Genomic DNA, 23099 nt, shown 5'->3' on the forward strand with positions numbered 1-23099 from the left:
TGTGCGTCCTGCCTAACTCTGATGCAATGAATTCGAATTCGCTGTAAATTTACGCGTCATTTTTAAAATTGGAATTAATTGTGTGAAGAATTCACACAAGCGATAAAGTATCAACGTATAACGTAATATTTTTATTGTGTCATTTCCAAAATGAAACTTATTTGTCAAGAATCAATATTATCCCGTGATTTTTAATATTTTTGGACGTGCTTTCTCACAGATAAAATAAATATATTTGCGAGTGACAAAACTACAAAGTAGAACAATAGGCAAGTACCGTAAAAGGCAAGTGAGGTGAGCTACTAGCAATTAGAGGTTAATGACAAAGTGCTTATTTTACCATTATAAAGAAAAATAGAAAACAATTACCCTTGTCATCTAGGGTGCACGGGAAAGGTACCAGGGTGGTGGTGGCGGCGTCGCGCACCCCGTACGCCTGTATCATAACGGGGCTGTACTTGAGCGTGGCGTTGATGGCCAGGAAGTTGCAGGTGGCCAGCACCACGGCCTCGTGTTGCCACGATGATACCAGCAAGCGTGAGAATCCCAGGAACAGACGGGGGAGGTGCTTCAGAACTGCGCCTGCAAATAAATTCATTAATAGTTACCTTATAAGTGGTCAATATTTACACAAAGGTTTTTATTGAAATTATCAAGTAGTCGATGCTCTAATAAAGTTTAAAATTAACTATCCAGCAGCCAAGTGGGGGAGTAGGTGGTACCCTAAATTACTATCCTCCTTATATTACCTTAACCTCTCAGACAAAGACTTTTATTTACTTTGTGTTCCTTTGCGAACTGTCAAAACGTGAAAATTTTTGTGATATTTACGAGTTTTGTTAAAAGCTTCATAACTCACGTTTTGGGAAACGTGAGTTATGAAGCATGAAATTCACTATCGTATTGTATTGTTATACGTAAATATTTGCGTTTCTAAATATACATTTTCTGAAAACGTCAAAAATATGTAAAAATCGCTGACCATTATTTCAAAGCTGTAAAAAATGTACTTTTTTCTGAGTATCATAATGAAATAACACTTTATATATTGAAGAAATATAATTAAAAACTATTAGTCACCTCAAAATATTAACCGTCCAAAGTAAAATATTTTTAATAAATTATTTAGAAACGCAATAAATTATGAACGAACAAGATGACAGATCCAATCGACTTAGATAATGCACCTCTACATTCCATAGATATTCTTGAATACAGACGCGTAGCGTTATTCATTATCGATACTCTGTTTTTTAAATCATGGCAATCCGTATACTAGTGATGGAAATAAATCGATTTTTGTAAAATCTCGCGCGTTTACGTGAAAAGACGTTCTAATGTCTTGACCGCTATTATCATATTTACGTCTTTTGACGTTCTAATGTTCCGAGTGGTTAAATACTTGACATATCACTTTAGTATTTTACGTATTTCTGCGCAAATACATAAGTTACCATTAATAATTGGCTGATTAATTGGGATTTCTATAGTTTAAAAGCCCATAAGGGGCCGTTCAAGTATTATGTAAGCACTATAGGGGGGCAGGGGGGTCTTTTCTTTGCTTATTTTTTATGACATGGGGGGTAGGGGGGGTCGAGATAGTGATTACGTCAGCACTGCTCAGCAGTAGTTATTTTTTTTTTTACACATTGGCAACCCACACATTGTCTATGTTTGAAAACCGAATACATATTCGGGGATTCCCACAAATAATTAATACGTAGGTACCAATTTTTACGTAAGCATGGGAGGGGGGGGGGGGGGGGGTAAGAACTTTGCTTACTTTTGGTGACAAGGGGGAAGAGGGGGTAAATAATTGTAATAAATCTGCTTACGTAATACTTGAACGGCCCCTAAGACAGAAAAATGCATGGGGTCATCGGAAGACCCACTTGGTCACAGACGTTTTGTTTGGCATCTCGGCCTGTCAAGAGTTAACTAAAAGCTGGTAGGTTTGGGAGCCCTTCTGCTCCCTAGATAAAGGAAGAACAGTTAGGTTAGGTTAGGTAACTCATGTGTCACATATTTCTGTGACATCCTCGATTATTTCTTCAATATTGTTAAACCATTTAAAACATGTCGGATGAATAAGAAGTGGTATTATTTTTACGTGAAATTTGCATAATTTATTTATTATTTTTAAAACTAGCTGTATCCTGCCACGCGTTGCTGTGGCTAAGCTGTCTGTGCAGATAGAGAAGAAATAGCGAGTGTTGCTTTTACGTCCAACAGATGGCGTTATTTAAAAAAAAAAAATCACATTTGTCAAACATATGGCGCTGTTTGAAAAAAAAGTCGGTTTTTACCTGTCTCAGGTGACATCTATATAATATAGGTTTATAAAAACACACGCCTATTCGAATGCAACGTTGTGTCAAAATTTCAAAGCAATCATGATGGAGATTTAAGATTTGGAACAAACAAACATTTACATTTTTATTTATGTAGATTTAGAATGTACAATATTACATTCTTATTTTAAAATACCCGTAAACACGAAAATTTTCTAGCAAATTTCAAATTTCGCATTATTCTCATAAAAATGGCGTTTTTGGCTTAAATATGATGAATTTGGCGTCATCACAAATACGATTGTTTTTTTTTTCAAGCAGCTTCCAGGCTGAATGTTCACAGAAAAATAGTCTTGGCTGATGGATATCTTTGAAAAACCGTCAGTGGTGATGAGGTTGTCTTCTAATTTTATATTTAGATGAAAATTTATTATATTTAAAGAGTTAATAACGAAAGAAAAATTAGTTATTTGATATCTCCAGTTATAAGTTGCGAAGTGAAATTAAATTAAGTTAATTAATTAAATTAAGTTAATTAATTAAATTAATTAATTTAAATTAAGCTTTCATAGTGAACATAGGTAAAATATATGTACAGTGGAGTCCTGTGAAAATGTCGATGCAGTACAATTCATAATTCGAATGGCAGTGCTGCAGTACCATTGCGTTTGTCTCGTGACGTCACACGCTTTACGGTCAGCCGCAAATATCAACGTTTTGACAGCTTATTATCTTCTGTACTATTTCGTTATTTTTAAAAGTTCTGTTTTCAGCATGTTCTAATTAATACGATACATTTGTAAATAACATGAAATTTCGTTCTAGCGACAAACTAATTCTTAAACTATATTTTTACATCACTACACGGCTCGTTAGTGCACAGAAATGAATGAATAAAGTAAAAATTATTTACCCTTGGTGAGTATGAGTGTGGGGGGCCCATACCCCGTGACGTGGTAGATGTACAGCTTGAACCATAGCGAGTTGGTCTCCTGGGGGCAGGGACCCAGGAAGGGGGGCGTTACGGGGGCCCCAATAGGGGGGCGGACCTCTCGGGACAGGGGGGCCATAGATACCAGGAGTCTGCAAATTAGATACACATTTACTTCGATCAAGTCAACCTTGGTTAAATATTTCGTAAGACCTATATTTATGTATTATGTAAATAAGACTGTATAATATGTAGAAATTGGGGATATGTGATGAAAGGAGATGGTTTACGGGTAGTTCCCGTGAGCACTAAGGCCATGGGCCCATTGTGCCCATCTCTCATTTCACCTCATTCTTTTAACAGTAAAATGGTTTGTTTGATCAAATTCACCAGGGTTGTTATTGGATATTTGGCTGCGTCTCCTGGTTCCACAATGTGTTTTCACAGGAACCTGAATGCTGTTAACATGTTAACATCAGGGCGGGATATTGGCGCTTTTAAGATTTGTTTGGGCTTGATGAAGTCTTCAATAACAGACGCATGGTTTTTTTGTTTTTACTGCACAAAACTGCATTTTTACTTTATTTAATGTTACAAAGAGTTAAATTATTCCTGACCCGGACAAAACACTTGTACTAATGGTCTGTAGACCATAATGACTGTTGTTACTATTTTATAGGAGAGAAGAAGAAGGAATCCAGTCGGCGAGGCTTTTTATAATCTAACCAAGTAAAACACATTGACAAGCTAATTGTAAACAATCACTGTCAAAGAAAGCCAATTGATAAGGCAAAACATCTGTTTTATCTGTTAGCCCTAGTTTTACCTCTGACCGCTAGGTGCTAGGCAGGAGCCTGTAAAGTAACTGGTGGTGAACTTTGCTAATGGTTCGTACATTTTTAACAGGCGCGATAGGTGAAATGGAGTGTATTCATCCTCTTCACATTTTCTACATCTATGTATCGGTGTTTTCCAATCCCAACAGCTACACGGGTCTCCTGAGATGACAGTGTCCTGTTAATAGTTGCCTGGTTCAATTAGTAAGGATCTGGACCATTTATGAGTACATTGGACTGTCTCATTCCGGGTGCCCCCTCCTATTCCTTCCAATGCTGGAATTTGACCCACCTTTCAATAGTGGTGTTTCCGCTCCTTACCTTGCTTAGTTCGTTAGCACGCTCATTACCCTCAATTAGAACAATGATAGGATTGACTCACTTGTATTTGTTGTTGAGGAGCCTGGCGGCGGTGGCAGCGTCCAGTGACTGCAGGCTCTCGCAGCGCACCAGGTCCATGGGGCGCAGGGGAGCCAGGGCGCGCAGGGCGGAGCGCAGCACCAGCGCGTGCGTCCAGTAGCGCTTCGCCTCCCCCTCTATATCCTGCCAGCCGATCTATAACCAAAGAGTGTTGCAATATCGTGCCAAGCAGGGTAGTTAAGCTAGTTGTATTCAATGAAAGACGAAAATTGGATTTTTACCTTATCGAGTTCGTCGAGGAAACTGTTTAAACTTTCATCACACAGTTTGCCCACTTCAAACATTGTGACCGCGTGGTTCTTCAGGTCCTAGAAAATAATAATAGCTTTATTAAGAACTTACGAACTTCATTGGGCAAACCATGTAAATTTCTTCAAGTTGCCTAATAGTATTTTGTTTTTTAGCGTTTATTATGACGTGTGCAAGATTTTTTCATACATCTAGTAAGAAATAACACATTTCACAATAAATTAACAATACAGTCTAGTAAAAATACAGATAAATGAATATAAAATGCGTTTACAAATCATTCAGACTTGTGGATTTTGGAAGGTTATCAAAAAGTTATTGTCCTTTATAAAACAAATTGTTTTGTAGGATAATAATTGTGATGATTTTCACACACAGTATGGGTTGGTTGGTAGAAATTGCCACCAAGCAATAAGCCTGCCTATAATACGAGCTATATTGTATAACAAAGCGTCAAAAAATAATATAGTATTAACAATTCAGGTAATTTAATAATATTTACCGGAGATAAGTTCCCCATCATCAGGTACGCTGTGAGGGTGGAATCGAACAAGAAAGCAAACCTCGGGCCGCGCCGGTCGTCCGTGCTTGAATCCTTGTACACTCCGGGAAATATTGGCTGCAAATGGAACTGCATAAGTGAACGATCACAACATAAATAAATACAACAATCATTATTTATATTATTATTATGTGTTCTTAAAACTAACAAAATATACAGTGAAACTCTCTTAATAAGTTTCCACATAATGCTTAAGAATTATCTCATTTTTTTGGTTCATTACATTAAATAAAACATGGCCTAATTTAACTCACAAAGGTTTTCTCACATAATAAGTTTCTGGTAATCTTTTCCGGTCCCATGGAAAACCTTATGAGAGAGTTTCACTGTAAGAATGTAGGTATAAATGATTCTACGTAACGTAATAAATAAATATGTATCAATAAAATTTTGATAAATCTTTATAAACATTATCTATTTGGCCATTACAATTGAGAAGCTGAATGCAATAACAACTTAAACGCGTGAAAGCTATCGTTTGTTCCCATCGCCTTTTTGGTATCTCCAATCCTTTCTTTATCTGCTATGTAAATATTACTTCTGTAGGTTTTACACAGATGGAGCTATTCGCAAAATTAACACTAGTTACAAGTGAGTACCATGAATTTAAAAAAAACGCCATTTTATCAAAACATAATCAGTTTTTATTTCATCCAGGCCTCAATTTATAAAAAACATCATTTTGTAAAACAACAGTGAACAATTACGAAATTACTGTCAGCTAGCACAAAAACGCAATTTAACAGCCGGCAAATGAGAGGGGTTTACATTTGGCGGGAGCTCAGCATCCCATTAGTTAATTGAATGGTCAATGTTTCAGTGTTGCCGCTAGGTCTGCATGCCTCTTACTATGCTTAGTAAACCTAATTAATAGTTAAAATAAAATAAGGGGTAAAGTACGAACCCTTTCCTCTCTTAGAGGAGTTTCAGGCAGGTTAGTCAGAACAGGCTCCATCTCAAGGGAACTGGATTGTGAGTTTTGGTCAAATGTTAGAGGGGTGACAGGGCGGGCTCTAGAAAGAGAAAGAGTGAGGTGTGTAAATAACTACTGATGAATGATGAGACGCTTGTATCTTTTAATTCATACCCCAATTGGGGTCTTGGTCCAACTCGATCCGGAAAGTTGGGAGCCTTGTGAGGTTTTCACATTTTAAATAAAATGTTCTTTCCATAAAAAGTTTTTCTATAAAACAATATAATAAAATTATAAAAAAAGAGTGCCAAAACTCGGATGAAGCCAGATAGTCAAATTAATAAGTCAATACAGTATACATAGTCTCTGTAATCCAAACCTCCAGTAATCCGAAACATCGGGTGAGGGGGATGGTTCCATGATAACACACCTTTAAAAGGTAATTAAAAGAGATGAAAAAAACCCTATAAACCTACCCTACATAACCTATTTTTGTTTCATCACTTTTCATGACTTTATATCATTTTTATTGTTGGATAGTAATTTTGATGAGTTATCCGTCAGACAGGTATGTATCGGTGGAAACGTCGACTGTTGGAGAAAAAAGTGTAATTTTATAGAGTCTTTAAAAGTGGAGAGAGAAAACGTCAAACTCTTAAATGTACCGAAAAGGCAGCTGTTTCTTAAAGTTTCCAGTAATCGAAAAATTCTTTAAACCGAACTGGCTCGGTTTTTAATTGTTTGGATTATAGGGACTACACTGTATTGATTTTCATTATGTTCGCAGAGCATAATGGCAATATCTGTACTTAGAATTGAGTATTTCTAATGATGAAAGTGATTTCGTAGAAAACATGCAAAAACAGATCCATTTTATTTTCTGACAGAGAGGGAACAAATTTATTTGGTATTTTCTGTGGAACGTAACAACCGTTTAAAAAAAGTCTTGTCGTGATTGATTTCTGGGGTATTATACAGTGTTGGGCTTCCTCCTCCTGTAGCCAATGTTTCGGACAGCCTTACAGTGTCTATCATCAGGGCACGACATCAATCATGACGATACATTTGACTGTGAAAACTCAAATCATATTAGACTTCGGACGGGTTGTTTAGGAGAATTTGAAATCAATCAATTCATCAAATTTCAATGTTCATTTTCGGGTTCTGTGAAAGTCCTATTCAAGTTCTGTTTTCTTGTTTCTTTTTTTTTGTTTGTTTGCTGGACGTTCAAGAGGTTAAATCTATTTATAAAATTTCTTACTTACATTTTAACAGGCGTCAAGTTGTGCCAGGAAGGATGCAGGTTATTGATGGGCGGCAGGTCTATCTTGTGCGCAAAGCCGAGGCGGCAGTAGAGAGACACGGCCTGCTTGACGAGGTCCACGTCCACCTGCAGCACGGAGGACAGCTCGCTGACGGTGGTGTTCTCGTCGATGGACACAAAGATCTTGTAGAGCAGTGTCTCGAAGTAGTCGCCCATCACGCGGTTCATGACGAAGCCCTGCAGCGGGGGCACGCGCACGCGATCTACTCCGGTTATCGGCACGTCGATGTACACCAGCCCCTTTCTGCGTAGTTTAAAAATACATATTATTAGAGATAGACAGTCCCGGTGACTTTGCTGTTAATTTTTGGAAACAGTTCCTTTTACATTATTATTCAAATGGAAAAAAATATTTGGAAAATTGTAAAAATTTTATGAAATTTTAAGAGAACCGATTTTTTTTCTCAAAATTTCTCTAGTCCCCTCCCCTCCCAATAATATAATCAGTCATTGTTGCTTAAGCACATCACTGTCATCATATCTTAAAAAATCGTAACAGGATAATTTTTCTTTAACCCTTTCAGACCTGAATTAAAACTGGCAGTGGAAGAACATATTTGATAACAATTGATAGTTATTTGAAAATTTTTGGAGTTATTTATTTTTTCAATAGTTTAGAAGTTATTGCTAGTTTCATTTGAAAAGACATAGGGTGTGTTTCACATAAAAATGACAAATCTTACACTGTTCCCCAAAAAAATATAAGGTATTTTTAAATATAAAAACTCAAAACTCCATTATTATTATAAATTAATGAGCAGACAGCATTCAGCTAATACGTTCCTATCTGATTTCACAATAAGTTCAATTTATCATTATAATTTTTTTAATTTAAAAAATTTGGTTGAGATTAAATATAAAAATCACCTTTCAAAATATGAAAATGGCTACCGCCTGAACTAGTAAATAAAATTCAATAAATAAAAAATAGTATACAAAGCCAGTTATACCAGAAATTGGAAAACGATAACTGCACAATTTTTATTTGCTATAAAAGTCAGAAAAAAATTCTTGAATCTATGTATTTTCAAATATACACAGGGTCTGAAAGGGTTAAATACAATATCAATTACCGAATAGTTTTTGTAGAACATGTGATGTGTTGACGTGACTATATGCTTCTCGTAAACATATGTTGCATGCATTTCCCCACCTAACCTGTTACCCAAATACCTGTCCTTGTCTGACAGTGTGGAATTATACATTAGTGACTCTCAGTGTATATAATATCAAGTCTATTCATAAAACTGAATATTGATTCACAAGGGACCTTTCAAGGTCAGATCAGGGGTAAGTGGTTGCACGCACTGCGATTAAACACAGCGGTTTTGGAATAGCTGCAAACGCCAAACCACGTACAAACACACTGCGGCTGGCGTTTTTACTTAATTCTATTTCAGTACCACCATGTCAGACTTCCCTCCCAATTCTAAATAACCTTTAACCAGCTATCTCAAGTGGTTTTTGCATTATATAAATATTAATTACAGTCCAACACAAACTGATTCAAAAACAATTTGCGACCAAAAACAACTTAGATATTGCAAAAAACTCTCATTTGGGGTATGTGTAACAACCCCCTCCGATACGGGAGGGTTAAAATGATTTACTTATACTTATCTAGTGAGGCTTTTTATTTTGGAAAATATTTAATAAAAAAACATCTTTTATGCGTGTACATAATAGTTTATCTTTATTGTCTATGTACATACAACAGGAATATAAAATCACTCTAACTTGGCAAATATTACATTTTAAGCGCGCCAACCTTGATAAAGTAGTGGCTTGCTTTTTATTGTAAATTCAATATTTTACGCTCATTATTCCATTCTGTATGATACAGTGAACTAAAGACAAATTGTGGTTTTACTGGGACAGATATATAAGCAAAATATGTGTCAGGAATTTCTTCTGTGGTTGATGATTCAATTAATTCATATATTGTTATACGCTAGGAAATTGGTATGCATGTTTTAGAAATCAATTTACAGAACTACATATCGTCAATGGCAATCCATCACTGTGTAAATCGTATATGACCACTTTAAGTGGTCGAATTGGTGTACATTATGGATACCAAAAAATATGCTTTAGATAAATTAAAGGTTTTCCTATCGTTTCGCTTGAGTAAAATACAAATAAAAAAATAAATTACTCAATGAAAAATATAAATATAAACTACTAAAAAACATTTTTTTTTCAATAGAAATGTATGAACGCGTAAAGGAAACAACTTTAAAAAAATCAGTAATATAGCTAAGATTATCTGTGACAGTTTCACTTGATTAACTTTTTTGGTTTCTTATAAAATTATTTACAAAATAAATAAAAACCAGTTTTGTGCTTGAAATCCAACGTTTCTAGACTCCGTTTGTCAAGCGATTTTAATGCCTATTACCTACAATATAAGGTATACCAAGAATATGTATTTTAACACATTTCCGGCGGGAAAGGTAGTTCTAGCTTTTACGCCGGTCTTACTTTGGCAATGGCATTGCTGTCTGATAATTTTATATCAATCTCTTTAAAAGGGTTCCAATACAATAAATAGGGTAATACATCCTTACGCTTGTCACACCGGAAACGTGAAAGTTTTTTTTTGTAATGATTTGTGCGAAAATTCATTTGGTAATGTAATAAAATAATACATTTTTTACACATAAAACATCAGAACTTTAGTTTATGGAGTAGTATTAAAAAGAAGGCTTTAATTTCAAACAATGCAGGCTTTAAAGAAGGCTTTAATTTGCAGGTAGTCTCATGCAAAAAAAATCATTAAAATATAAGATATAACTAACGAATGGGACCCTTGTTATGCCAGCTTGGAGTGTGTTAATATCCGCTGCCCAGTAAAATTCAAGAAGGTCAAGTTGTCGAAGTGTTGCAACTTAATAAGTTTGTGCAAAAGTAATGGTAAAAATTCTTGTAAGATTCTAGTTGGAAGTCGATCCCCATGAAAACTAGGGTAAAAAATAATTACCGACCTCAAGTAAGTATGGCACCCTACTTCTACATCAAGGGTTCCCAGCATTTTTGAGGGAAGATGTAATTTTATCCATGGTTGTCAATTTAAAATACGTAAATAATAATTATTTTCAAAATTTAGTAATCATTGAGATCGACAAAAATTTGCTTCTAAATCGACCAGTCAGGAACCCTTGTCCTTTTGTATCTTATGATTGTACTGCTCTTCCATTAGAAGCATTTTATTCAATAAGAAAAAATAGTGTTGAAACCGGGTAGCAAAGCTAGAAACCTATTTAAATAAAAATGTTAATATTCGTTTGTTCAAAATTTAAATATACGAAATTTTTTCACCGATTGCTTTGAAATTTTGATACAACGTTGCATTCGAATACGCGTTTGTTTTTATATATCTATATTTATATAGATGTCACTATGACAGGTAAAAACATGCTTTTTTAAAAAACAGCGCCATCCGTTGGACGTAAAAGCAAAACGTGCTATTGTTTCTCTATCTGCAAAGACAGACTGGGGTACAGCTAGTTATACAGGGTTTTCCAATAAGAGGTGTTATTTTGAATAGCCCGCTATTTCGGTAGATGTTACTTTTGAAGCTGTCATTTTTTGACATTTGATAAGTAGAAACTACGCCATTAATAAAAATGGAACGATACACGCTTCAACAACGCATTGAAATTATTGAAAATTAACTTGAGTGAATCAAATGCAAATCATCTTGAGTGATGAGGCCCATTTCCACCTCGGTGGCTTCGTCAACAAGCAAAATTGTCGCATCTGGGGCTCGGAAAACCCAAGAATTATTGTTGAAATGCCTCTCTATCCTCAACGTGTGACTGTTTGGTGCGGTTTATGGTCCGGCGGAGTCCTTGGACCTTACTTTTTCGAAAATGAGGCTGGAGCAACAGTTATGGTTAATGGATTGCGCTATCGAGAGATGATTAATGATTTTTTATGGCCGGAATTGGATGGTATTGATCTGGACAACATTTACTTTCAACAAGACAGCGCTACGTGCCACACAAGCAACGAAACCATTGATCTTTTACGATTGAATATCAAAATAACACCTCTTATTGGAAAACCCTGTATACACGGTGTCCGGAAACTCGTAGTACAAGCGGGAAACTGGAGAATCTACACCACATGGGGAACCCAAAAAAACATAAAGTTTTTTGATTTGAGCATTTTCAAAAAAAAAAAAAAAAAACCAAAAAAAAATATTTTTCGGCTATTTTAGGGTTAAAGTTTTTTCTGGTGTTTAGGGTTGAATAACAGATGTTTTAACCCTGCAGAGCAGAAATATTTTATGATTACACCGGATTAAATGAAGGGTGATTTCAAAATAATGCTTCAAATCCGAGTTTCTTCATTTGTTTTACTTTCAAATAGTTTTAAATAGTTGGGTACTTTGATCTTCAGTAATAATTTATAAGAATTTGATTAAAAAAAATAAAAAAAAAAAATCAACTTCAAACTCGATTTACTCGATAACGAAAGCTCAAATAAAAAAAATATATACTACAAAATCGACTCCAAATGTGATGTAGATTCACCAGTTTCCCGCTTGTACTACGAGTTTCCGTACTCCGTGTATAAATACATAATATGTAGTTACTGCTTGTTACATTTTTTCACCTGAAAACAACCAACTTTATTTTATATGAGAAAGGCATTATAAGTGCTAACTCTCTCACTAGATGGCGTCCCTTGTCTTAAAACATTAGTTTATCAAAAAAATAATAATACATATGTAGTTTTCTTACTTGTATAAACTGTGAACTGTGATATGATCAATCGTACCAGCCGTTTGTGAGCCTTCATCAATCAGGGTGTCAATTAGCGTCCGTTCATCGTCATTTAAATACTGAAAATTAATACAAAAGTTAGTATTACAAATGCGGAAGGAAAAAGGTATGAGAGGTGGATAGGAACCTAAAGGTTAGTGTATCCAGGAGTAACGGCCCTCCACTGTGGTGTGAGGTGATGGGTCGAGAGACTGGCTGGAGGGGTCGTAGGCTCCCCCTCAACCTCTCACGATCTGGCCACGCAGTTGGTGGGTAGACGCATCCACAGTCATGACCTAGACAAACCTCACCCTATGAACCCAGGCACCAGAGCTAAATTACCAAACGTAGTGAATCACGTAGTGTGGGTGACCTATGGCAGGTTATCGGTATAGCTATTGTAGGTTAGCCAATGAATGCTTCCCTGGCGGTGTTACCCATGTAATTACCAGTGTAATTTGGGAGGCGGGTATCGGTACCATCTATTAGTACTGTATCAAAATATAACTAGCCGTTGGAAACAATAGTTAATAATAATAATAATAATTGGATAATTTGTAGAGCGCCGTTTTTGTGAAAAATCACCTCAACGGCGCTGTACAATTTATTTCCTAGGATCTACATTTGTTATTTAGACCAACTGTGCCAGCACGAGGTTCGTCATCCGTTCAGGCATGTGTCTGCCGCCAATATAGCGCTGACATGTGTCTGCTGCCAATAAAGAGCGCCGACACAACATCCTCACATAGACAACAAACCTTGGCAGCACCGCTGTGACGCTCGACGAAGACAGAAGATGGAGACTCTGCTGCAAGAGTCCTAGGTAGCGAAGGAACTGTACCAGCTGCTGCAGGGAGAGAGACTACCCCGTCCACCAACTGTGCAAGCACGAGGCTCGTCATCCGTTCAGGCATGTGTCCGCCACTAATATAGCGCTGACATGTGTCTGCTGCCAATAAAGAGCGCCGACACAACATCCTCACATAGATAACAGACCTTGGCAGCACCGCTGTGCAAAATCACCTCATCCTAGTCTACCTTAGTCTCTCCAGTCACCTCCCAGCCTTTCATGCCACCTAGTGCATCCTCTCTACCCTTTCAGACTCCTTCCTGGCTCCAATACCTAAATAAAATCCAGCAAAAAAAATTTAAATTCTTTCTATTGTCGTGATCCGACGATTTCACACCTCTGTCTCAGACCCTTCGGGCTCGCTTATCGCAGGCTATCATAAGCAAAATCTTGAACCAAAGTCAAAGTGAAGTTTATGTGTGTCATCTGTAACAAAATACATAAACAAAAACAGAAAATAAAAACAAAAACTTTAAACAAAATATGGCTTATCTGTCCTCCAGGCAGACATCCTCGGTTGAAAAGGTCCCGTAAATCCCGACACCACTTGACACTTGAGTCAGGTATAAAATCTTCGACTGCATTGAGAATCTTTGTTCTAGGTTCACTTTCAAAATTTAATCGGTTTAAAATGCTATAATAATTGCAAATTCCGGCTAAACGGTAGAAGTTACGCGCATTTCGTGAAATAAGAAGGTAAGCACTATATAAAACACGGATGCTGAACATTTTTCAGCGATCTCTTAACAAGGGAAACCTTCTGAAAGGATTAAACAAACCGGAGCGGTTAAAACACGTCCGCTCTCGTAAGAACAACAGTGATATTGTTTCAACGTCCAACGCTGTTGATAATAATTAGCGCCAATAGTTGAAATATAATACCTACTTGCGAATATTATTAATATTCAATAACAAATTCCGCAAAGAACTGGACGTGTATCTCGAAATGGATCTTCTTGATAGAAAGAGTTGTCCCCTGAAATGGTGGAAGGAACATGGAGTATATTTTCCGAATTTGAAAAAATCTTCATAGAACAATGCGGTATTGTAGCAACATCCGTTCCTTGTGAACGAATTTTTTCCAAGACTGGACAAATTATATCCGACCGCAGGTGCATTCTTAAGGCTGGAAAAGTGCGACAGCTGGTGTTTTTGAATATGGATTCGAAAATAAGGAAATGCGTAAAAAACAATCTGTAAATAACCTTTAAATGACTTAATAACCGTAAATATTGTACAAAAATAATTTGATGTGTAAAAACGTCTGAACTGTGCTAAAAAAAGTGGGACCTTAAATAGACTGAGCTTGGAGTAAACCTATCAAATAATGTAAGTCATGGTTTTATTTTTCTTAAAAAACGTCTAATCTTATTAATTTTTCAAAACTGGACATTATATTCTTACAAATAACTAAACTGAATAAGCATTTAAATTCGAAATACTTGGACCGTAATTTTTTATAACGTTTAATGCTTTATGATAATTTGAATATGTGTAGATATTAGTAAATTATCTAAAAAAATATAATAACAAATGTGATGAATGAGGTTTCATCGAGTATGGAGAATTAAGCACTAAAAACAGACCTGAGTTAATAAATCACTAGAAATAATCAATTATAGTTGCGTCAACGTCGGCGTTATTTTCAACAGTTGAAAATCGCCAACGATAACGACGTTGGCGTTGGATGGAATTATCGTCAACGCCCAGTACTACCATCTATTGCCATAGGTAACTCCAAGGTGCCCGGGTTCATCAGGTGAGTTCTGTTCAGATCTTGGCGGCGGATCGTTTTGGGGAGACCTTTTTATCTCTCCATCTGGTTTGTCTCGACCGATCATCTTGCACTGCAGCGGGGGATTCTTATGTCCGTCACTCCTGGACACACTGATCACTAGATTCCTACCCACCCCTTATACCCTTTTCCTTCCTAGAAATTCATCTGCTTCCTTTCCTTAAAAAGACATTCCACACAGCATCCACAAAGATGACATAGACATTCCGAGGGAAATTAAATTAGCCTTATTACCTCAGGGCCTCTTGTGTGGGGTAAAAGCAAAAAATATCTACCTTCCAAAACACAAAAAATTTCAATTATTAGTTAGTTCCACCTCTGGCTGCATGCAAAATTAACTGTCATGCTGTAATTACCTTCACGTCGTCCTCCAGCACCAGTCCTAGTTCCAGCCTCCACCAGGGCTGCAGAGGGGGCTGACAGGGCAGGGAGGGGAGCAGCCTCCGCCCCGAGGTCCGACGAGCCCGGCCCCTTCCTCTGGCTCGGTTCATCAGCTCAATGTATTCATTACGACCAATGCCCAGCAGTCGGAGACCTAGGAAAAAGACATTAAATTACATCTTCTTGAATCGTCTCCTCATCGTTGGGGATTATGACTTCTACTCCAATTGCCCTGATGAACCAGGATCCTTTGGATAGCACGGTCTATTGCTGCATGGAGAGGCGCATATAAAGATGTTCGATTACATACAGAAGGAAGATTTATATACCAAATAAGGTGATATAGGAGTTGGGCTTGAATAAATTTTAGGGTTACCGATTCTATGTGAGTCAACGCAAAGAAAAGGATATTAGATTACTATTATTTTTTAATTTTTTTTATTATAGATTGTTGATGTAAGGTTCCCGTGAGCACTTAGGCCATAGGCCCATTGTGCTATCCCCACTTTACCTCATTCCATTAACAGTAATCCGGTCCCGTTTATAAAGTTTACCAGGGTTGTCATTGGGTATGTGGCTATGTCTTCTGGTTCTACTGTGTGTCTCCCCAGGTATCTGAGCCTAGTTCCCACCAGGGCATGACATTGGCACCATAAGTGAATTGGAGTCTCTTCATCCTCTTCACATTTCCTGCATCTCTTGGTGTTTTCTACTCCCAGATAGATAGCAGTGTCCCATTAGTAGTCCTACCAGTACCCTCAGTGGGTTTCTGTCCATATTGATTAAGATAATATGGTCTTTCTCATTTCAAGAAGAGTTTTGTTAGTAATCGTTGAATCCTAGTATCATATATTCACATATTAGACAGTTGTTGAAAGTTTCCAAAGTCTTGCAATGGCGTATACCTGGGAAGACACATTGTAGAACCAGATTTGTCTTCCCAGGTATACGCCATTGCAAGACTTTGGAAACTTTCAACAACTGTCTAATATGTGAATATATGATACATACTAGGATTCATATATGTGAATATATGATACTAGGAAGTTCAGTATCATATATTCACAAATTAGACAGTTGTTGAGAGTTTCCAAAGTCTTGCAATGGCGTATAAACTTCTTGCAGGCAGATCGTGCCAATTCAGGAGTACCGGCATAATTTAAAAAAATTCTCTATGACTAACTAACACCACGCCGCTTCTCCGCAGGGGTAGGTATTGAGGATGGACTGTCACATAACTCTGTGTTGGTACACACTCCTCGGTTCATTTACATTCATGTCATCACACAAATACTTCTCTGTTATTCTGACTCTCGACATAAGGTTTCATAACATACCAAAATAATTACTGTAATATCCTTGATATTAGTGTCAGAGCTCACCCATAGATGGCACTAGATTAGTCTGTTAGGTTACCCATAGATGGCGTTAGCTGTCAAGTATTGTAGAGACCGAGTGTATAAATAAGGTAGGAACCTTAAGGTGGTGTCCATACCATTCCAACCGCCTATAACTGCCGCTGATAAAGATATCAGAGCCCATTATCAATCTATCACATTAAAGTTCAAAGTGTTTTGTTGAGTTGGTTTTATTTAATAAGAGAGTTTGCGAGAAAACCCGGACATACAACAATTACAGTATAAGTGAGCACGATACAATAATTGTAACTTACAATCAGCAGCTGTGAAGTTTGGAAGAGTATCGTAACTTTTTTCCATTTCCATTATGAGACCGACAACTTCCTTGTAATAGGTGAAAGGCGTTATCCGTAATCCTGAAAAGAAAACCAAATTAATCTATCTGCATACACGGTGTTCAGAAACACACAGTACAAGTGGGAAACTGGTGAATAAATATCACTCAGGGAACCCAAAAAATGTATTCTTTTGTTCATCTGAGTAAAACTGGGTTAAAAAAACTTTGGAGCCAGGTGTACATTTTGACTTAAAAATTCCAACTTCAGACTCGATTTACTTGAAAACGAAAACTCAAATTAAAAACGTTTATACCACAAAATTGACTTCAAATGTGATGTAGATTCGCCTATTTCCCGCTTGTACTACGAGTTTCCGGACTCCGTACGTATATAAAGAGTGTTTGTGGGTTTGTGTTTAGTACAAATATAAAGTATTATTCTGAGATTGATGAAACTTATTTTTTAAAAAGAACAAAGATTCCCATTTTTGTTGTTTGTTTTTGGGGTGTTATGCCGTGTTGCGCTAACTCCTTCTTTAGCCGACGTTTCGGACAGCGTTGCAGTGTCCATCATCAGGGCAGATCCGGTAGATCCGATCTAAAAACTTACCAAAGATTCCCAGGTTACGAATAACCGGACACTATTTGAAAACCTCCCACTATCATCATTACAAGCAGAAGATGCTGATTGCGCAATGATGGAGGACTTAGCTAACAGAAGAATTATTGAACCAACGATGTCCAGTTGGAACCCGACACATTCGACAACTCAGCCAAAGTCCGGTTACAAAACTAACATTAACACGGGTTGTATCACAGAATTTGAACAATATCAAATTCTGTGAAAGTTCTATTCAAGTTATGTCATTCTGTCACAGTACTTGGATAATAACAGAACTTGAATATTAACTTTGAAATTTGATGAATTATTCAGTATTAGATTTCGTGCAATGGTGGAATGTTAACATTATTTGTTTTTAATGTAAATTATTAAAACACAAGTCAGAGTGCCGTCTTCATACATTATACATATTAAATTTTCAACATTTGTGTCAAATATAAATGTTTTTCTTCAATGATCCTAGACATATAATTGAATCAATACGTACCACAGATATTTACAGATTATATTTTAGCCAAGATTTATACCCTTGTTCTACAGGGAAATAACTAAAAACCTATTTTATTTTTATTTGGTTTTACCCCCAGCTGGGTTTTTACATGGATGTTAAGAATAGAATATACATAGCGAGCTATCGAAAAGTATACCAAAAAATTTTAAAGCATGATATAACAGTAAACTGATAAACTGAATATTAGTAAAACATGTAACAGTAACAGAAAATAATAGAGTAACTAGAACAATACTACATTTAAGACAAATCACTAAAACTACATTACCAATGCTACTATACTTTGTAGGATTCAACTAAGTGCTGCTATAGATTAAACTTAATTCTATAAATTGAGTCAATAACTTCGAAATTAGTTCCCTGTTGAACTAAGGTATTGATGCACAACCTTTTTAGGAGGGTTAATTGATCATTTTTTTAAATATTCGCGGGCTGGCGGGGTTAGGGTACCAACAGCTTGGCACAGTTAACTTAGCAGTAGGTGGCCTTGATGGCGTAGATTTAAAAAATGTGAATTTGAACAATTCTTAAAATTTCAAAGTTCATTTTTAAGTTCTGTTATTATTTCAGTTCTGTCAAGTAACTGGTCTATAATGATATAACAACAGAACATGAATAGGACATTCACAGAACTCGCAAATGAATGTTGAAATTTGATGAATTGTTCAAATTCTGCGAAACAACCCATCCTTAGTTTGTCGCGATACCCATTTGTATTTTTATAAAACAGAATGGAAACCATTAAATATTTTGATGTCTATGGAAGAAATATCAAAACCCATTTCCGTTACTCTTATGTTTTCAGAAACGACATTATGTTCATACACACCTATCATGTCAAGTCGGTCGCACAAAATTGGGTTGTGCTTCACTGAACTAGGCATCAATATGCCAATTGAATGATAATGATGGATTAGTCTTCTATACATATAAATAAAAATGTTAATGTTCGTTTGATCAAAATCTTAAATCTCTGAAATTTCGTCGCCTTAGTGCTTATTTGCCCAAACGACCAATTAGCAAATTTTACAGGAGAGGAGGTTTACTTTCTTTACTTCAATGAAACATTACAATAGTTTCAAGTTCTGCGAAGGTTCTATTCAAGTTCTTTTATCATTTCAGTTTTGTGAAACAACTGGCCAGTAATGATATAATAACAGAACTTTAATAGAACCTTCACAGAGCTTTAAAATCAACTTTGAAATTTGATGAATTGTTCAAATTCTGCGTAACAACCCGTCTTTAGTAAAGTGACTAATTATAATTTTTGGTACTTTAGTTTTAGTTTTAAATGGAGATTGAACAATTTGCGAATTGGTCGTTTGGACAATTAAGCACTACTAGGCGACGATTTGTAAGTGGATTATTTAAGAATATTAAATCTTTTTCTGTTTTTCATTTATAATGTAAATCCTTAAGTAATTGAGTAGTAGATAGAGGGTAAAACAAATATATTTATTTGCCCAACTGCCGCACTTTTAGGCACAGTTTATGGAAATTAAACTTTGTTTAACAATTACTAAAAACAACTATTTACATGCACAAAATAGGTTATTAGGTTCTTAGCTTGGGTTAATTAAGTCATTTATGCGTATTTAGATTGAAATTAAACTATTACAAGTGTCACACTATACTAAAAAGTCTTAAATGGCAGAAAAGGGATTGTTTCAGATAAGGAAAATTTTGAACTTTAATAGAATAACAATGAAATAATAATGCATCTTATTTCATCTCTCCCGACGTAAGTAGTTGTTTTTTATAGTAATCAAGTTGAAACGAAGTGTAATTTTCACAATATGTGCCTGTTAAAAGTGCAGCGGTTAGGTATATATTTACGCAAATCATAAAAGTGCGCTACAGGTAATGCGAAAAGGATTCTAATTAACTTAGTGGGCAGAGGTTTATATTCAAAAGGTTGAACAGCACCAAATTTTATTAAGCAATAGGAATACAAACAAACCTTTGACAACCATATCAGCAAGATGATATGGGAACAACATAAGGCTTCGTATACTGCTTTGCACAAGAGCTTCATAATATCTTCTTTCATCCTTTCGTATAGTCCTCACTGGAATGTTAATAATTCGACAATAAGCTACAATTTCAAAACAAAATCTATTTATAATATCAAAAACATGTTAAATATTATGTAGTAAGCAATGCTAACCTAGATTTCCGCGGTATCTTAACTGATTTCTGATGCTGAACTCGAATATGTACCTCTGATATTCCTTTTGAGAATTGCCAAGTAACTGTAAATTGCAATAAAATTGTGTTGATATTATTTACAAACAAATACATAAAATATACTCATGCTTTAGGATAAAAGAATCGCCGTTTAACGCGACAGCGATGATAATATTAGAACTATCAATATCAATAAAAGAAACGTAATAAAATACCAACCTGTTTTACTTGGGCTGGGAGCTGTGGCCAGTTTATTTTGTGCCTTATACACTCGTCTACATCGTTCATCTTGTACGTATTTTTATTTTAGAAAATCTTTAATTACATGCTAGCCGCGATGAAATTAAATGACTAATAATTTTAGACAGATAACAAACGTCAAGAAAACACCATTTGAGTCCATTTGACATAAACTAGATTTTCTTAGGGATCGTTCACACATGATTTTCATAGAAAAAAATATTATTGGTCCTACTCGCGAAGCTAACAATGTTCGTGTTATTGCGCAATATTTTTTCTGTTGTAAACACTCTCATCATCTGGGCTTCGGGCTTTCGCACTGACGTAATGTTTGGGGATTTTTCCCTATAATTGGGGAGAAAAAATCGTTTTTTTTTTAATCTAGGGAATTTGTTAGCTTTGTACAAGTTATGTTTTTAGTTAATTATGAACTCCAGTGAAAAACACGGTAATTATTCAGGATCGCTGGCTACGCTTAACACGATAAAAGGCAAATATATGCATTTTTGGGAAATTTTTATTTTAAAATTCTAATATGTACTCAATATTTTCTTCTTACCGTATGGATTGCAATATGCATCGAGACTTTGGAAATTTAATATTTTTTTAGAAATCCGACACTTTTTATTGTTTATTACCCATGTTTCAAAAATAATATTAGCCAACACGTAAAATAAATTATTCAATTAGTTGCAATAAAATACTATCTCGCAATTTTAGGTGCCGAAAGCACAAGCGCAGGTCTTAGGCAAGCCCTTCAAGCGGCGAATGACGATTGTTTGAAAGGGACTTAGATCCGAATGTTAAAGAGAACGCGCAAATATTAATTTAACGCGATTGGAATGAACAGACAGAGAAGTAAAGCCGGGAATACACATGGAGAGTGGTATATTTATGTACACATGCCTGTAGCTGGCACACTTGCATGCAAGCTCCTTGCACATGCCAGCTACTATCATGTGTATACGCTAACTTGCATGCCTGTACCTGCCTTGCAAGTAGATTGCACAACATTATATATAATAAGCGACTACTGTGAAAATATTTTATTAAACACGACTTATTTAAAATAGAGCTAAAATCACTTGACAATGTCTGAGATGCATAGAAACACTGTGAATTTTTCATACCTGTAATATGTCAAATAACAGAACAAACCGTTTGTTTTTAATTTTCGGAGCATATTTCGCAATTTTTTTCTATTGAGGGATTTTAATGAATTTACTTTTTTAGCATTACAAATGTACGGAGATTATCTTAAAAAAATAACACGAAGAACATAATTAATAGAACAAGAAAATAATTGAAGAACTTAAAAACTTCAAGTGTTCAAGGGAAATATCCTATAGTTCGGTAGAAATTCGGAATAGTAAGTAAAACGAAAATGCACTGTCGTTTTATGGGATGTCAGCCATTTACAATAATTTAATTAAGGCGATGCACTACGTCGTGTAATATTTTAAATTGAGCCGCTATCAATAACAACCCTTACGTAGATGGCGATAAGGTTTAAATTCCCGCTTAATACCATCCGCCTGTTTTGATTTAGCCAAGAAAAAAACATGGCCTAAAAGTGCCTTTTATTTTATTTTGTGGATGTTAAGGCATAAATATTTGTTTTTTCCGATCATTTTATAAATAACTTAATTTGCCACATTATACAATAAAATCCTAAACTAAAATGGGTTCGTAAGTAGGAGATTTTGAACTTTAAAGTAGTTTTCATAGGCCTTATACATAATTTTTTTCTGGGCTTATAAAAAGACTTATCTAAAAAATACTCGATTATTTCAAAGGCCAAGATGTATTCTACTCGCAGTATTTAATTAAAGCATCTGAAACATTTCTAGCCGACCAAATTTTCAAACCAAAAACGAATGATTTTGGATTACTACGTATGGCATCGCCATGGACCAAAAATATTATGGCTTGAAAAAATATATATTCATAAAGATCAACAAACTAAAATACGTTTTAAAAATAATGATCAGAATGTATATAGAAAATATTTATTCCTATGCCTAATTTATTATAGGAAAAATATTGTAAGTTGCCCTTATGCAGTTCCGTCTTTACTCTAGGGGCATAATATGTCACATTTGGGGATCAGCGGTGCTGCCAAGGTCTGTTATCTATGTGAGGATTGGACGGATGACGAACCTTGTGCTGGCACTGTTGGTGGACTCTCTCGCTGCAGCAGCTGGTCCAGTTTCTTCACCACCTAGGATTCTTGCTGCAGAGTCTCCATCTTCTATCTTAATGTCACCTGTTTCTGTTCTTCATTTTATTTAACTTAACTTCACTTTATTTTTGTAATATTTATATTTTTGTAATACCTGCATCAAATGTAAAGCGCCCCTGAGGTGATATCTCACAAAAGCGGCGCTATACAAATTAATATTTGTATAAAATTTTCGGAGGGGGCTAGGTGCCAAAACGATTGAAATCGAAACATTGGGGACACAGACCTAGGAAAAATATATTTCATATTTTTATCTGAGCCTAAAATGTTGCTTGTGCAAT

General features: G+C 35.7%; 1 protein-coding gene across 2 annotated transcripts in view; it reads right to left on the reverse strand.

Moving 5' to 3' along the window:
* LOC149418751 (protein FAM91A1) overlaps positions 1 to 20734 on the reverse strand; it is a 36100-nt gene extending 15366 nt beyond the window's left edge. Inside the window, exons 1-13 of one of the 2 annotated variants that reach the window (XM_089638984.1) lie at positions 20556 to 20734; positions 20317 to 20401; positions 20110 to 20217; positions 16994 to 17095; positions 15297 to 15475; positions 12275 to 12375; positions 7468 to 7770; positions 6194 to 6302; positions 5230 to 5346; positions 4700 to 4786; positions 4441 to 4613; positions 3205 to 3374; positions 370 to 582 (exon numbers count right to left, since the gene is read on the reverse strand). In XM_089638984.1, the coding sequence (XP_089495110.1) occupies positions 370 to 582; positions 3205 to 3374; positions 4441 to 4613; positions 4700 to 4786; positions 5230 to 5346; positions 6194 to 6302; positions 7468 to 7770; positions 12275 to 12375; positions 15297 to 15475; positions 16994 to 17095; positions 20110 to 20217; positions 20317 to 20401; positions 20556 to 20624 (1816 nt within the window). In that variant the 5' untranslated portion in view covers positions 20625 to 20734. Of the gene's footprint in view, positions 1 to 369; positions 583 to 3204; positions 3375 to 4440; positions 4614 to 4699; positions 4787 to 5229; positions 5359 to 6193; positions 6303 to 7467; positions 7771 to 12274; positions 12376 to 15296; positions 15476 to 16993; positions 17096 to 20109; positions 20218 to 20316; positions 20402 to 20555 lie in introns of both variants that reach the window. The other variant, XM_089638983.1, reaches the window with a different exon arrangement.
* Between the last annotated feature and the right edge of the window lie 2365 nt (positions 20735 to 23099).

Source organism: Hesperophylax consimilis, chromosome 13 (assembly GCF_061612785.1).
Source record: "Hesperophylax consimilis isolate HC1 chromosome 13, BYU_Hcon_1.0, whole genome shotgun sequence".
NCBI classification, from domain to species: Eukaryota; Metazoa; Arthropoda; class Insecta; order Trichoptera; family Limnephilidae; genus Hesperophylax; species Hesperophylax consimilis.